Consider the following 15,423-nt stretch of genomic DNA (forward strand, 5'->3'; position numbering starts at 1 on the left):
CCTCAGCAAGTCACTTAACTCTGTTTGCCTTAGTTCCTTAAATGTTAAATGAGTTGGAGAAATCGCAAATTATTCCAATATGCCAAAAATGGAGATCTGGAAAATTAATACAATTGAAAAAATGACAAGAACAATAATGGAAAAAATTCTCTGTGAATGGTTTTATAGCTATTTGTATTTCTGTTTTTTATAAGAAGAAAATTCTTTTTAGAGTTAAGATAATTGATGTCAAGTTCCGATAGAAATACTAAAGAACTTTGTTACTTGCCCAAGAGACTGAATTACACATAAACTTGTTTACCCTCCTGTGTATTAATACTATCAAAAAATTAACTTAACTCATAGAATGCTTGAATGTTACCAACCACTTTTCTGAACCATATTACTATAAAATAAAAATAAAAATCTTTCCCTCATCCTCAACTTTCATTTTCTCTTGATTTATTTCAATAGATAGTTAAAATAGATAGAAAGATAGATGTTTTTATTGATGATGATTGAGAAATATAAAAGTATATATAGCAAGACACATATTTATATACTTATAAGCAAGTATTTCTATGAACACAGAGCTCTGTGTATATGTGTGCTTGTGTCAATATGCAAGCACACAGCTTTATGAAAGCCATTTCTTCCCTTGGGTTGATAGTCCTCTTTATTAACTCTGAAGTGCTGCCTTTCATTTGAATAATGTTCATTTTGTCTAACTTCCTCTGGTCATTCCTGGGAGCTAAGATATGAAACTGTTCTACAATTATCATAAGCATCTTAGCCTTGTCTTTCCTACTACAAGCTCTACCTGCAACTGGTGATTTTTCTTTTGTTCAGGTTTCCTTGGCTGAATGAGTATTTCACTACTTCTGTCTTTTAAAACCTATTTTTCTGCTACTCATAGTGTTATTTGATGGACCAAGAGGAATCAGCAACTTCTCCATCATCACAGAGTTCCTTCTCATGGAGTTTTCCAGTGTGCGGGAGCTGCAGGCCCTACATGCTGTGCTGTTCCTGATGATTTACCTAGCAACCCTGATGGCAAATCTTCTCACAATTGCTGCAATTATAACTGACCCACAGCTTCACTCTCCTATGTATTTTTTCCTGAGCAATTTATCCCTTGTGGATATCTGTATCAGCTCAGTCATTCTTCCTAAATTCATTGCTAATTCTTTCTCTGGAATTCATTCTCTGTCCATCTTTGGCTGTGCTATTCAATCCTTTTCTTTACGTTTTTTCTAACAGTAGAAATTGCATTACTCGTGGCCATGTCCTATGACCGCTTTGTGGCCATCTGCCACCCCCTACATTATGGCATCATCATGAATCATGCACGTTGTCTCTGGGCAGCATCTGGTTCCTGGATCAGTGGGTTTATTTATTCAGCAGTCCACATAGGTAACATGTTCCGCCAGCCCTTCAGAGGATCCAATGTGATACACCAGTTTTTCTGTGATGCCTCTCATATCTTGAAAGTCTTACCTTCTGAGGTGTTTAAAAGTGAGTTTGTCTTAGTTGTGCTAAGTTTAAGTGTTTTCTTATTCTGCTTTGCCTTTTTAATTGCTTCATATGCTCGCATCTACTCCACTGTCTCCCAGATTCCTTCTGTGGAAGGGCGCTACAAGGCCATTTGCACCTGCTCCGCTCAGCTAATCATCCTCCTGTTGTTTTTCATTTCTATATCGCTTGCAGCCCTCATGGACACATCAGACACGGTCCCTATTCAAAACCTTTTAATTGCATTGTCCTATACAACATTGCCTCCACTGATGAACCCCATCATCTATAGCCTGCGGAACCAGAAGATTACAGGTGCCATGGGCAAGATGATCAGGAGGATGATTCACTATCCTTGACAACATAAAAATCTCCCAGACTGGAGATTATATATTTTGATTGTCAAATGTGCAAAATGATGCATATATGAGATAGCCTAAAAGAGAGACCCAAAAAAACGTCACCCAGGAAAATGGATCTTTTGATGAAAGGTTACCTGGGATGGAATAAATCCATTAAATAATTTAGCATAATATGAACACATCCTACCAGAGGCCGAGGTCAATTGACCCATTGTCTTTGGTCAGTAGTGTCATCAGACGAATCAATGGAACAATACCTGAGCCCCTCAATAGCAGTAGATAATCTTAAACAAAAGTAGCCATCAGGATGGTTATAGTTTCAATCTGCTGTAGGAATCTTGCTTTCTCACTTTCTTTTAGTTCCATTTATCTTATTTGTGGAATTGTTCTTTTCTTTCTTTGCATGTTGGAGATATATTCGTCTTTCCAAATATATATATATATATATATATATATATATATATATATATATATATATGTATATATATATGCATGTCCAGATTTATATATGTGTTCATATGTTAAGTGTGTGCTTTTCCCAAAAAAGGTTTTTGGGACTTTAACTCTTTGATCCTATTTTTACTATTTTTAAAGAGGAGAATATTGGCTATATGACAACAGTAGTCACTTCATTACTTTTTTGAGTCTATGATTTTGTACTAGACCTTTGTTCATCCCTCAAGTTGAAATTAATTGTTTACAATTTATACTTTTTCTGCTGTGTTTAATGTATTCATTATTTTAGTATTTATAGCAGCATTAATTTCTTATTTTTCCAAGTGGTTTTCCCTATTCCTTTTCCACTTGCGTACTTGCTAGGTTAGTTGATAAAAAATAATGACTCTTGAAATGATCCTATGTATTTCAACTGATAAAGTTTGAAGCTACAATTGTACACAAAATCTAATTGCTTCTAATCCAAGGGAATTTTAAAGATGCAGCCACCTCAGGGGATTATTTATACCATTTGTACTAATTGGATTAATATACCTTACAATATAATTTTACATATATTAGATTGCTAATATGATAGAAGCATAAAGTGACAAATCTTACAGAAGACATGGAAAAATTGGAAATCTAATTCACTGTTTGTGTGGAATAATCACTTGATTCATCCATTATGGCAACAAATGAGGAATCATGCCTAAAGAGTTATTTAAAATACCTCTGTTTTGTGCATTATATACAGTAGCAGCAATATTATTTTAGTTATGACTTAGAGAATAACTTATTTTATCTATAATAAATTTCCAAAATCACTACACGTGGCATACAATGAAATATGCTATTTGCATCCAAAGAAAGAATTGATAAATAGAAGTATACTTAGAATAATTTTACACCCCCCCCACACACACACTCACACTCAGGAAAACCAACCAGAAGCATACATGCACACACAAATACATACATATAAAGATATCTTCTAATGATATTCATCTCTGGGAGGATAGGGCAGGAAAAAAAGGAAAAAATTATATAATAATTTTGATGTTTAATTTTAAAGGAAAAGCAAATTGTATTTAGTAGATTTTCAATTACATATACAATAATCCTTTTTAATAAACTGCATTATATTATAGAGATACATGTTTCATTTCATAAATATATATATCAATGTATAAAATAAAAGAAAAATAATATATGGAATGACAATTATGATTCTACAAATATAGAATAAAAGCCTTTTAAAATATCCATCATTTTCTTTAAAAGAATCTGGTAATCACAGGATTAAATGGAATTTTCTTAAATGTAATAAATAATAATTTTAAATCAAGAATTCTTGTTTTTATTAGACAAAGTTAACTTTCCATCCACCAATAATCAATCTGGAGGGAGGAGGGAGAAGACAAGAAGTCCAGAGCCTCTTCTCTGGGTCTACTTCTGGTTGGATTGCTCATGATTTCTGAGCCTTGTTCCAGGGGTGTGCTTCCAAAAGGAAGCAGAGTCCCAGATGAAGGTTGGGGTGAGAGGTGTGCTGTAGTTTTAGGAATAAGATCAGGGTTGGGCTGGATTCCCCTTGGACCAGTCCCATGGCTTCCTTTTATGGAATTGAAGCACTGAAATTTTATAAGTTACATTCCAGTGCACTTTGGCTCTTAGAAAACATTTTTTGTAGTAACGTATTTGTGCTAAAGAATTCTTTCACTTCTCTCTAACCTCTTGTCTTTTGCTTCTAGTTTCTTTAAATATGCATCCAAGTTTTAGGCTGTTGTTCATTAGCTGTTTACAACAGATGTTTTCATTTCTAGATAGGTCAACCACTTTCTTCATATTTTTTAGATGTTTATTGTCTTCACTGGTGCCTTTCAGCTCACCTGTCAGGGATATGACCATTTTGGAGAATATATCCTGGCACCACCTTTTGATATGTGCCTGGACAGACTCCACAACAGCAGCATCTAGGCCACTGAAGGGAGAAAGAAGAAGAGGTAGAGGGAAAGATAAGGATAGCAGCGGGGAGGGGAGAGAGGGAAGCAGAGAGAGGGAAGGTGTGAGGAGAAGAGTTTAAGAAGACATAGAGGGGAGAATAAGAGAAGGTTGAAGAACCACAGGGAGAGAAAGAGAAGTGGGCTAGGATGGGGGTGGCACCTGCCTCTTCATCATTTCTTACTGCACAATGTCATTCCATTTCAGTAATATAGCATATCTTATTTAGCCTTTCTCCAATTGATGGACATCCTTGCAGATTCTAATTTTTTATCACCACAAAAAGAACTGTTTCAAAAGTTCTGCTACCTTGAAGTCCTTTATTTTTTCTCAGACCAAATATTGATATTACAACTTGTTTTTCTCTTGAACTTTTTACTTTTCTTATTCTCAGTCAGATTTGCCAATATTGTTTCACTTCTATTAAAACATCTATCTCACGCATTCTTTTTTGTAAAGGGTTTTTGCAAGGCAATGGGGCTAAGTGGCTTGCCCAAGGCCACACAGCTAGGTAATTATTAAGTGTCTGTGGCTGGACTCGAACTCAGGTCCTCCTGACTCCTTGGCTGGTGCTCTATCCACTGTGTCACCTAACCACCCCCTATCTCACTCATTCTTGTGGAACAGCTATCCAAAACAATTTACCCAGAATATATCTTTAAGTTTATTCCATGTCAGTAACATCTTTTCTATCAGATTTATAATTATAGACAATTAACAAAACAACAAACCAAGATCTGATTTGTGATTTTTGAGGAGTAACATCACACTGAAAATTTGACAATTGGTTCTCTTAAGTCATTTTGGGCTCACTTCTGCACAGTTCTATGAATATGTCTCAATTTCCATTGCCACTTCCAGACTCTCACACCATCCTGCAGTAGCTTCACCTATGAGGTTTATTACTTTATACCTAATATCCAATAAATAATTTGCTAATCCCCACAACAAAATTTTTCCTTTTTCAATGAGTTCAGTGCTAGAGTCAAAGTCTTTTTCTCTAACTCTTGTTTTTAGGCTAGAAGCATTTAATATACAAGTTGATATGTTCTGAAGAATCTCCATTTTCCAGTCCTTCAGATTACACAATATCTGTGACTTCTTTTTTCATTCGAACTTAGTTATAAAGGTAGTTATGACTACTTTGTCATAATGTGCAAACGTTTTATTTCCATGAGTAGGAACTCCAAGTTTTCTTCATGTTAGCACCATTTTTATCATACTACCCTTCATGAATTCCAGGAAACTCTTTTATGATTACCATGATCTCAAATGCATCTATCCCTCAGTTGCTCCAATCCCCTAGGGCAACTAATTCTGAACTATTCCCTATTTTAAATCTGTTCAACTTGTTAAATCTGTTCAACTCTTCACTATTCTTTTTTTTCATTAGAGTTTTTTCCATTGTCTTGTGAGCAGACATGCAATAATGTCTTTCTGAATTTTGAGCCTAAATTAACTCCTATCATTTTCCTCCTGCACTGCTTCTCCTGTCCTGAGGAACTAAATTGTTCATAGTCACCAAAGTTTATTGCTTGAATCCATTACAAAGTGAAGTCATCCAGTAATCTCAGCAACATATTTTAACTAAGCAATTGCTTCCTGATTCCATAATCGATTCACTAATTCAATCCCCACATGCTTTACTCCCTCCTCCAAATTGCTAGCTTCATGTTTAATCAGTTTGTTTTTCTGTTTAATTTCCTGTGTCTTGCTTAATATTTATTAAAGAGTTCAGGAAAATGAAAATACTCCATACATAATGATATCAACAGATGTTATGGAACACCCAAAGGAGAATTCGTACCTCTTTTAGTTAAGTCTGAAGAAATTGATTAAATGAGAGACCATTAGATTAGCAGTGATTATCTCAGGCTGGATCCCAACTCAGGTTTTACTAATCCAGCACTATACAATATGTTGAAGTGGTTTTAATGATACTTCAAATAAATTCGCTTTTTCTATAGTAAGACCATACTGATGGTTAAAATGAAAAGAATCAAGGTTCTGGCAACATGGAATTCAATCATTTCTTTACTGTCAATAAAGAAGCATAATTGAATTAAGAGAACCCTGGAAGTGAACTGAGATAAGAATCAAAGACTTTACTCTCTTAAATATATGATATATACATATATATATATATACACACACACACACACACACACACACACACAAACACACACACACATGTTATGATGATGATATTAAATGTCATGTTACAACTGGTGAGGTCATTTGTTGCCTGGATCATTATATAATGCCCCTTAATTGATTTTTCTAATGCCTCAAGTATTTCCACATGAATATTACTTCTCACATCTTCCGGGTTCCATAAATCTAACATTGGGGCCATGGTATCCAGTTCTTGGATGACAGTTCCCCCTCTACACACACCACACACACACACACACACATAAACATAAAGACAAAGACACACACTTCCCTATATACACTGAGTCTTTTTCCACCTCTATATTTTGGAATAGTAATCAAAGCAACAATATCATACCTGGGAAAGATATTTCAATCAATTGGTGCATAGGGTGAGTCTTCATCCCTTTGTCATTCCAATGTAAAACACTTCTTTTTAGGAAGAAGTTACATGATACAATGGAAAGAGAACTGAGTCTGGCATCAAGAAGATTCGAATTACAGTTTGTTCTCTAAACTTATTGGCTATGACACCTTGAGCAATTCATTTAACTTCTGTCTGCCTCAGTTTTCTAAAACATAAAATAAATAGAACTTCGTATAGCCTGTGAGGTTGGTGTGAGGATCAGATGAGATGATTTTAAAGTGCTTTCCATAATGTTTGGCACATGGAAAGAGCAAGCTAAGTTCTTATTTTCTCCCTTCCCTGGAAGTTTTGCTCCTTGGACTCAGGAACTAACTTTATGTATTTGTATTCCTTATCATACTATCTTCTATTTTATAGGTGTTTGTTACATGCTATCTTACCATTTTAATTTACATTGATTATGTTAAGTTCACAAGCAAAAATCTGACCATATCACTGTCCAGTTTTCAATAAATTCAAACGGTTCACTCTTACCTTTAGAATGATCAAGATCTCTGTTATTTAAGTTCCTTCATCATCTGAATACAGCATATCATTCTAACATAATTAACACATTTCTGTCCTCTATTTATTTTTTGATCCATCCAAACTGACCTTCTCTCAAGTTCTAATATGGGATGTTTCTTTTCTTATCTTAGCATATGCTCTTTATGTACATGGGAACTAAATGAGCTCAATTGATTTGCCGATTATCTTATATAACATAAATGTCCAAAGAAAAGTTTGAACTGAGGTCTTTCTAATGACCTTTAATTCATCACACTGTTCTCTATAAGACACTATTCTCATTTACAAAGCATTGCTTTCACACGAATACATTGGGGATCATGCTATTTACATTACTATTAGGGCAACTAGGAAATGGTGTAGATGTAGCACCAGCCCTGGAGTAGGAAGAATCTGAGTTCAAATCTGGACTCTGACTCTTGACACTTACTAGCTATAGGACCTTGGGCAACCTGATTTACTCCCATCTCCCACCATCTCCAGTTATTTATTTTGGACAATTTAAAAAAGGTTCTATTGCTGTTAATGTAATTCATGTCACATCCTTATTCACCTGTTTAACAGTCATACGTACTGTGTATGTACTTATGGAAAGTAGGTGCTATCAAATTTCCTAGTCTTTTCTAATTTTTATTAAAAACTAATTGACAAGTTTCTGATCATAATGGTTGCTAAGGTGTAAATTAAATAAAAAATCAATAGAATTGAAATATCTTGATTTCATACTTTAGAGGAGTTTGTAACATATAAGGTAGCTTTTTTTCTGCTTTAACTAATAGTTCTCAAACATTTTTTTTTTCATATAGAGCAATAATCCTTTAAAAGTTACTGACTGGCCATCATAATTATTTGAGAAGAAAAGGGGAGGGGGCTTTAGGGAAAGTTTCTATCTGCTAATAGAGCAGCATGAAAGCCCTCTGCAGCACTCCTCAGAAGAACAGATATATATATATCTTGAAACCCCTCATAACTCCACTGAAAATTACAAGATCCTGTTTGAGAACGACCAATCTGTATACCACAACCAGATGTCCTCCAAAGCATTTTGTGTATTCCCATATTTTCTAATGTTTCGTAATAAGCAAAATTTTCTAATATATTAGTATTACATCTTTATTCAGACAATTTTTAATGTCCATGTTTTGTTTAAACCTATAGTATTTTTATATTTTTCTGCAGGCTATTCATTAAAAAGTGATATGTATTTTAGACTGACATTCTGTACATGAATGTGTTGAAAAAATGTGATTATAAAAGCTAACTTTGGCTTGTTCAAGCACAGTTTATTATAATCTTCCTGAATTATAGGGTTAGCATTTAAACAGTAAAGATAAATAAAGAACAGTTTTATCACACAGGAATACCAAAAAAAGTTGAATAATTTTTCAACTGCATATTTCTGGTTCATGGATTGACTGGTTTTGAATTCTAAGCATGGTGTTCAACAGTGAGACAAATGGCAAAAAAATAAATTCAGTTCACTGCATTTCTAGCCAGTTATGCCCAAGCCTCTTCCTTGACTACAATGACCAAAAACTTGCCTTGGATAAAAATGAAGTGAAACAGAAAACAGCAAGTTATATACATTTGCCCTCCATATGACGATAAATAAACTCTAGGGAAAATATGCTATTCATTTCTGAAAATACTTTTTCTAAAAGTGTGTAGTCAACCATACAGCAAACGTACAGCAAATCATGTGGCCAGCCATACAGCAAAACAACCTCTGCATTAAAAATATTTTCATTTTGATTTAGGTTATTTATGTTTATGTACTTGAAACCAGAGTTTTTTGGCCAAGTCCTGAATGAATGAAAGGACTGTATTCCTTTCCTTTCCCAGAGGTAATTTTTAATAATTGTTCTTGCACAGCTCATGGGGGTGATGATCAACCTTGATGGACTTGCTCGTTCCATCAGTGCAACAATCAGGGACACTTTGGGGCTGTCTGTGATGGAGAATACAATCTGTATCCAGAGAAACAACTGTGGAATTTGAAAAAAAAAGACTATTAACTTTAATTCAGAAAAAAACTGATATCTTATTGTCTAATCTTGCTATCTCTTATACTTTATGTTTCTTCCTTAAGGATAAAATTTATTTCTCATCACATTCATTTTGGATCAATGTATACCATGGAAACAATGTAAAAGACTGGCAAATTGCTTTCTTTGGGGGTTGGGGGGAGGGAAGAAATATTGGTGAAAAACTGTAAAACTCAAAATAAATATAATCTTTAAAAAATAATTATTCATGCATTTTTACTTTTAAAAATGTTCAATAGTTTATAAAAACTTGCTTTTTTGTTTCAAAATCAAAATGCGGATAAATTGGATTCAAAGTGACATGAAGTCAGCAGTCCTTTGTGATTAGAAATAACTTCCATCATACTATTTTCCAGACCAGAATTTATTATGCAGTCTAAGCAATGTAGCAACACTGTTTAGACAAAATAACTGTGGATTCTTGCCACTTTAAATAGTGATTTGTACTTAGCATTTAACTAACCACCTTATAATTGGCAGTTACCTAAATTTAATGTGGTTTATTTTGATGCTATTTTTAAAAGCTTAGGAATTTGATTTTTTCCAATATAAGTGATTTTCAAAAGTAAGATTTTGATCAAGTTTAAATAATTAAGCTAATATACAGGTCATACTAACTCCACTGTAACTGGATTAATGTAATTGGATGTAATTGGAACTGTGTTAGAAATATACAATTGGTCAACTCAAGAATGTTTTTTAAAATAAGTATACGCATTTTACTTTGTCTTTAGTAATTATTAAAGCATTTTCACTTAGTTTTAACAAAATAAATTTAATTTAGTTTGGAAAAAAGATTAGATTAGTGACCCCCAAATGCAGCTATCCAAAATAATTTTTCAAAATATTTACCATCTAATTTATCATGTAATTCGTATTTAAAAATTTGACTGCATGAATGATTAGATTGTTTGCTCCATAAAGGGAAAAAGAAGAGCTGAGACTTGTCTTAATGGTTTATTGCAGGTCACAGGACATATTGGAGATGCCTCTCTTACATAATATTTCCTAACTGCTAATTTGCTTTCTAATCTTATTGGGGAATTTTCTCACTACTGCTGCAATGATCACTTTTCCACACCTTTACTCTGTTTTTCATATGTTTCTGAATAACTTCTCTTTACTGAATATCTGCAACATCTCAGCCATGCTGACAAATTCTTCGTGGAGTCACCTCTCTTCCTTCTCTTTTTTGAAAATACAAAGCTTGTTTTGCTAATGGTCAAGTCCATGATCTTTGTGGGTGTCTAACATACCTTTTCACCACTACTCCCCATTTAAGGGGAGAGCAAAAACATTCTTCCCCTCATTTCCTACCAGTTAAATTGTCTTTGTTCTTCTCCCTCATACCCTTGTGCTGGGTGCTTTAACCCTTCATCTTCCTCTCTCCATTTCCTTTACACAACATATTGTCTGATGTATAGTAGGCATTCAATAAATGTTTATTAATTCTTAACTTAGACCCCCATGAACTGAGAGAATCCAATTAGCCATAATTTTTTTCACTGATATTTTAATGAGACTAAAGGGAAAAAGTTTTTCACCATGATGTTTATACTGTTGACTCTGCCTAATTAATAATTCTCAAGTGATGGACAAAGAGATCATAGGTACAACAGAGATGATGATACTTACCTTGTATACCCTGGAGAGTTCATAGAACCTTATCCAAGTGACACTGGGCAATATATTTCATTAATTCTTTACCATAAAAATTACCAAAAAACACCTGAATGTCTTTGGATTCTGATATTTCACTGCTTAGCTATATTTTTGAGTTTGCCAGTGAAAGTAGAACTATTTGGTGAAAACAAATAGTCTCCAGATTAGATATAGAATTGTAAGAAGCTAAGGAACATAATGACATTAACAACAAAGCTGAAATGTAGGCACATCTGAACAATTATTTCAGGTATTTTCTTTAAGATTATAATTATTTTTCTTTGTGACTGGTCAGTTTGCTCAGGGCTTTAATGTGTGAACTCAAAAGGATGCGGATGTCATCAGCATAAGTAACTCTTTTATGGGAGGTAGTTTGGCATCATACTGTGGATAAAATGGTGGGTTGGAATAAAGTAAGATCATAGTCCAAATACTGTTCCTGGCCCTTATGAGCTTTATAATCTTTTAGGTTCCTCTCTTAGATTATCTCCAGTTCTTCCCATAGATATCATTTGTACATCCTTATTTTTTTTCTCCACTCCATTGATGGAGTCCAATGAGGTCAGAAACTGTTTTTTGACTTTTTTAGTAATTTCAATGCTTACACAGAGTCTGGGGGACAGCAAATATATAATAATGGTTGTTGACTTACTGTGACTTGACCATGGATAAATTTCATCCTAGCTGATACCCCCTTCACATGCCTTTGACATGTACATAGTGTAATCTTTGTCATTTTGATGTGTATCAGAAATCATTTAATGTACTTAATCTCAAGTTAATCTAAAGTATTTCATTTATGTCTCTGTGTGTGTCTGTGTGTGTGTGTGTGTGTGTGTGTGTGTGTGTGTGTGTATATATGATGTGAATGAATATAGGTGTATGTCTAAATATAAATCAATATAGGGCAGGAGGCGAGATTCTGCTAGGTCAATGAATGTAAGAGAACCAGGTTTGGACAATGGTGTTAAATGGGTTGACCTGTGAGATGAAATGCTGGAATATTTGAAGGTGGGAGAATGAATTCTATTGTCCACTTGATAGTTCAAGATTGGGGGAAAAGTTTCTGACAAAGCTGAGTTCTAGAAGAGCATTTGTGATTCAGGAGGATGGTGACTCCCATCTATTTATCTATCATCTATCTATCTATCTATCTATCTATCTATCTATCTATCTACCTATCTATCTATCTCTCTGTATATCTGTCTATGTTTCTATCTATCCATCTATCTACCTATCAGCATTCTATCTTTCTCTACATACATATACAAACATATATGTGTATAATCATTATTTGATTATACATGGATATACACTCATTTAATATGCTTATATACTTATGCATGTGCATGTCTATGTAGATGCATACACAAAAATATTTTTATATATCATTCCATCAATATACATATATTGCTCTCTATCCATCCATATTTTCATGAAATGATCTATTATCTATTTTTATTTGCATATCTCTCTATTACAACCTGCATCTATTTCTATCTCTCTCTCTCTCTTATCTATCTGCATTGTTGGAAGTTTTCTTTCCAGGAGATCCCTATGGAAATAAAATCACAATGCCATTCCTAATTTCTTTACAAAATCAATTAACTCTTCGAGTAGTTTATCTTCCTAGCATCTGATTTGGAGAAATGAATTTCTTTCACACCATAAGAACTAGCATGCAGAGATGATAGGAAACGTAAATGTTGGTTCTACTTGGGGCAGTGGCACACTATATCATCCAAGATGGTAATTTTACAAATTCAGGCCCTGATAAACCAGAGGAAGCAAAAAATGAGAGATAAAGGAGTGACACTAAGGATGAAATACCTTGGGAGTGGTAAAATTATATCTAAAAATCATAGCTCAGCCATCTTTTGATTACTGATTCAAACGAAAGGCATGTATTAAGCTTAGTCTAGTCTTGTCCAACTACAGGAAAGACACTCATAAGAACAAGTAGAAACCTTTCCACCTTACTTACAGTAAAGTTGCTTGATTAGTAAGGATAAAAAGAATATTTCTTCAGGTGGAAATTCTTCAATCCAAAGGGAAACATAAAGACTTCTCATAGTCTTTCAAATTTTGGATCACAAATGGGGCCTCTGTTATTTTTTGAGCAACTAGGTAGCACTACAAAATGACTGTCCAGAAGTCAGTTCATGATTTCAATTCTGGCCTCAGAAACTTATTGTCTCTGTCATCCTGGCCAAGTCACTTAATTCTGTTCACCTTAGTTCCTTATCTGTAAAATGTGTTGGAGAAATGGCAAATAATTCCACTATGTTGAACATGAGGATATGAAGAGTCAACAAAATTGAAAAAATGACAAAAACAATGGAAAAAATCTATTTGGATTTGTTTTTTATAAGAAGGAAATTCTTTTTTTAGAGTTAAGATAATTGATGTCAAATTCTGATTGAAGTACTAAAGATGTTTGTTACTTTGCCCACAAACCTGACTTACACATGACTTTGCTTTACCCTCCTGTGCAATAATACTGTCAACAAAATCAACTTATCTTTCAGAAAGTTTGAATGTTTCCAGCCACTTTTCTGAACACAATGCTTTTAATATAAAATAAACATGAAAATCTTTCCCTCAACCTCAACTTTCATTCTCTCTTTATCTCTTTGTAAAATGTTTAAACTAGATAGGAAGATAGATGCTTAGATGATTGAGAAATGGAGGAGGAGGAATACCAATGAACATATTCATATACATATAAGTATTCCTGTGAACACATATCTCAGTGTGTATGCGTGCTTGTGTCAGTATGCAGGCAGAAAGATGTATGAAATCCATTTCTTCCCTTGGTTTGCCGGTCCTTTTTATTACCTCTGAAGTGCTGCCTTTCATTTGACTAATCTTCATTATGTATAACTTCCTCTGGTCATTCTGGGGAGCTAAGACATGAAACTATGATCAAAAATTATTGTAGGCATCTTAGCCTCATCGTTCCTTCTACAAGATCTAACTTCAACTGGTTTTGGCTTTAAAATACAGTGTGATGTTCCTTTTGTTCAGGTTTCATTAGATAGAATAATTCTCAAGTTCTTTAGGGATGAGTATTTAACTTCCTATTTATTTTAAAAACTTGTTTTTTGCTACTTATAGCGTGACTTGATGAACCAACAGGAATGAGCAATTTCTCCATCATCACAGAGTTCCTCCTCATGGAGTTTTCCAGCATGCGGGAGCTGCAGGTCTTACATGCTGTGCTATTCCTAATGATTTACCTAGCTGCACTGATGGCAAATCTTGTTACCATTGCTGCAATTATTACTGACTCACACCTTCATTCTCCTATGTATTTTTTCCTGAGCAATTTATCCCTCGTGGATATCTGTATGATATCAGTCATTCTTCCTAAATTCATTGTGAATTCTTTCTCTGGGATTCATTCTCTGTCGATCTTTGGCTGTGCTATACAAATCTTTTTCTTTACCTTTTTTGTAACGACAGAGTTTGCTTTACTTGTGCCCATGTCCTATGACCGTTTTGTGGCCATCTGTCACCCCCTACATTATGGCATCATCATGAATCCTGCACGTTGCCTCTGGGCAGCATCTGGTTCCTGGCTCAGTGGGTTTATTTATTCAGCCATCCACATAAGTAACATGTTCTGCCAACCCTTCAGAGGATCCAATGTGATTCACCAGTTTTTCTGTGATGTTCCTCATCTATTGAAAGTCTTACCCTCTGATGTGTTTCATACTGAGTTTATATTAGTTGCAGTAAGTTTAAGTGTTTTCTTATTCTGCTTTGCCTTTTTAATTGCTTCATATGCTCGCATATTCTCTTCTGTACTCAAGATTCCTTCTGTGGAAGGGCGCTTCAAGGCCATTTCCACCTGCTCCCCACAGCTAATTATTCTCATGCTTTTTATTATTTCAATAATGCTTGCAGTCCTCATGGACACATCAGACACATTCCCTATCCAAAATCTTTTAATTGCTTTGTCCTATACAACATTGCCTCCACTGATGAACCCCATCATCTATAGTTTGAGGAACCAGAAGATTACAGGTGCCATGGGCAAGATGATCAGGAGGATGGTTTCTTCCCTAGCCTGGAAAACATAACCCTAATCATGGATATTATATATTTAGGCTGTCAAATATGCAAAATGATGACTATATGAGATAGCTTAAATGAGGCACCCAAACCAAAGTCACCTAGGAAATGGTCCTTTCGATTAAAGTTACCTGGTATGGAATAAATCCATTATTTAGTTTAGCATAATATGAACCCATCCTACTAGAGGCTGAGGTCAATTGACCTATTTTCTTGGCTCAACAGTGTCATCAGAAAAATTACAGAATTAATACTTGATCCA

The 15,423-nt window shown here is 34.4% G+C and overlaps 2 protein-coding genes across 2 annotated transcripts; both read left to right on the forward strand.

Moving 5' to 3' along the window:
• Positions 1-1,262: 1,262 nt before the first annotated feature.
• On the forward strand, positions 1,263-1,850 carry LOC141519457 (olfactory receptor 14I1-like). The gene has a single exon (XM_074231695.1). It carries the CDS (start codon positions 1,263-1,265, stop codon positions 1,848-1,850), a length of 588 nt encoding a protein of 195 aa, XP_074087796.1.
• Positions 1,851-14,275: 12,425 nt separating this feature from the next.
• On the forward strand, positions 14,276-15,169 carry LOC141519458 (olfactory receptor 14I1-like). Its single transcript, XM_074231696.1, has one exon. It carries the CDS (start codon positions 14,276-14,278, stop codon positions 15,167-15,169), a length of 894 nt encoding a protein of 297 aa, XP_074087797.1.
• The last annotated feature ends 254 nt before the right edge of the window (positions 15,170-15,423 follow it).

Source organism: Macrotis lagotis, chromosome 3 (assembly GCF_037893015.1).
Source record: "Macrotis lagotis isolate mMagLag1 chromosome 3, bilby.v1.9.chrom.fasta, whole genome shotgun sequence".
NCBI lineage: Eukaryota > Metazoa > Chordata > Mammalia > Peramelemorphia > Peramelidae > Macrotis > Macrotis lagotis.

Bases quoted from the DNA above. Each gene is read 5' to 3' on its own strand.
- LOC141519457 (XM_074231695.1), top strand. From the start codon at position 1,263: ATGTCCTATGACCGCTTTGTGGCCATCTGCCACCCCCTACATTATGGC.
- LOC141519458 (XM_074231696.1), top strand. From the start codon at position 14,276: ATGCGGGAGCTGCAGGTCTTACATGCTGTGCTATTCCTAATGATTTAC.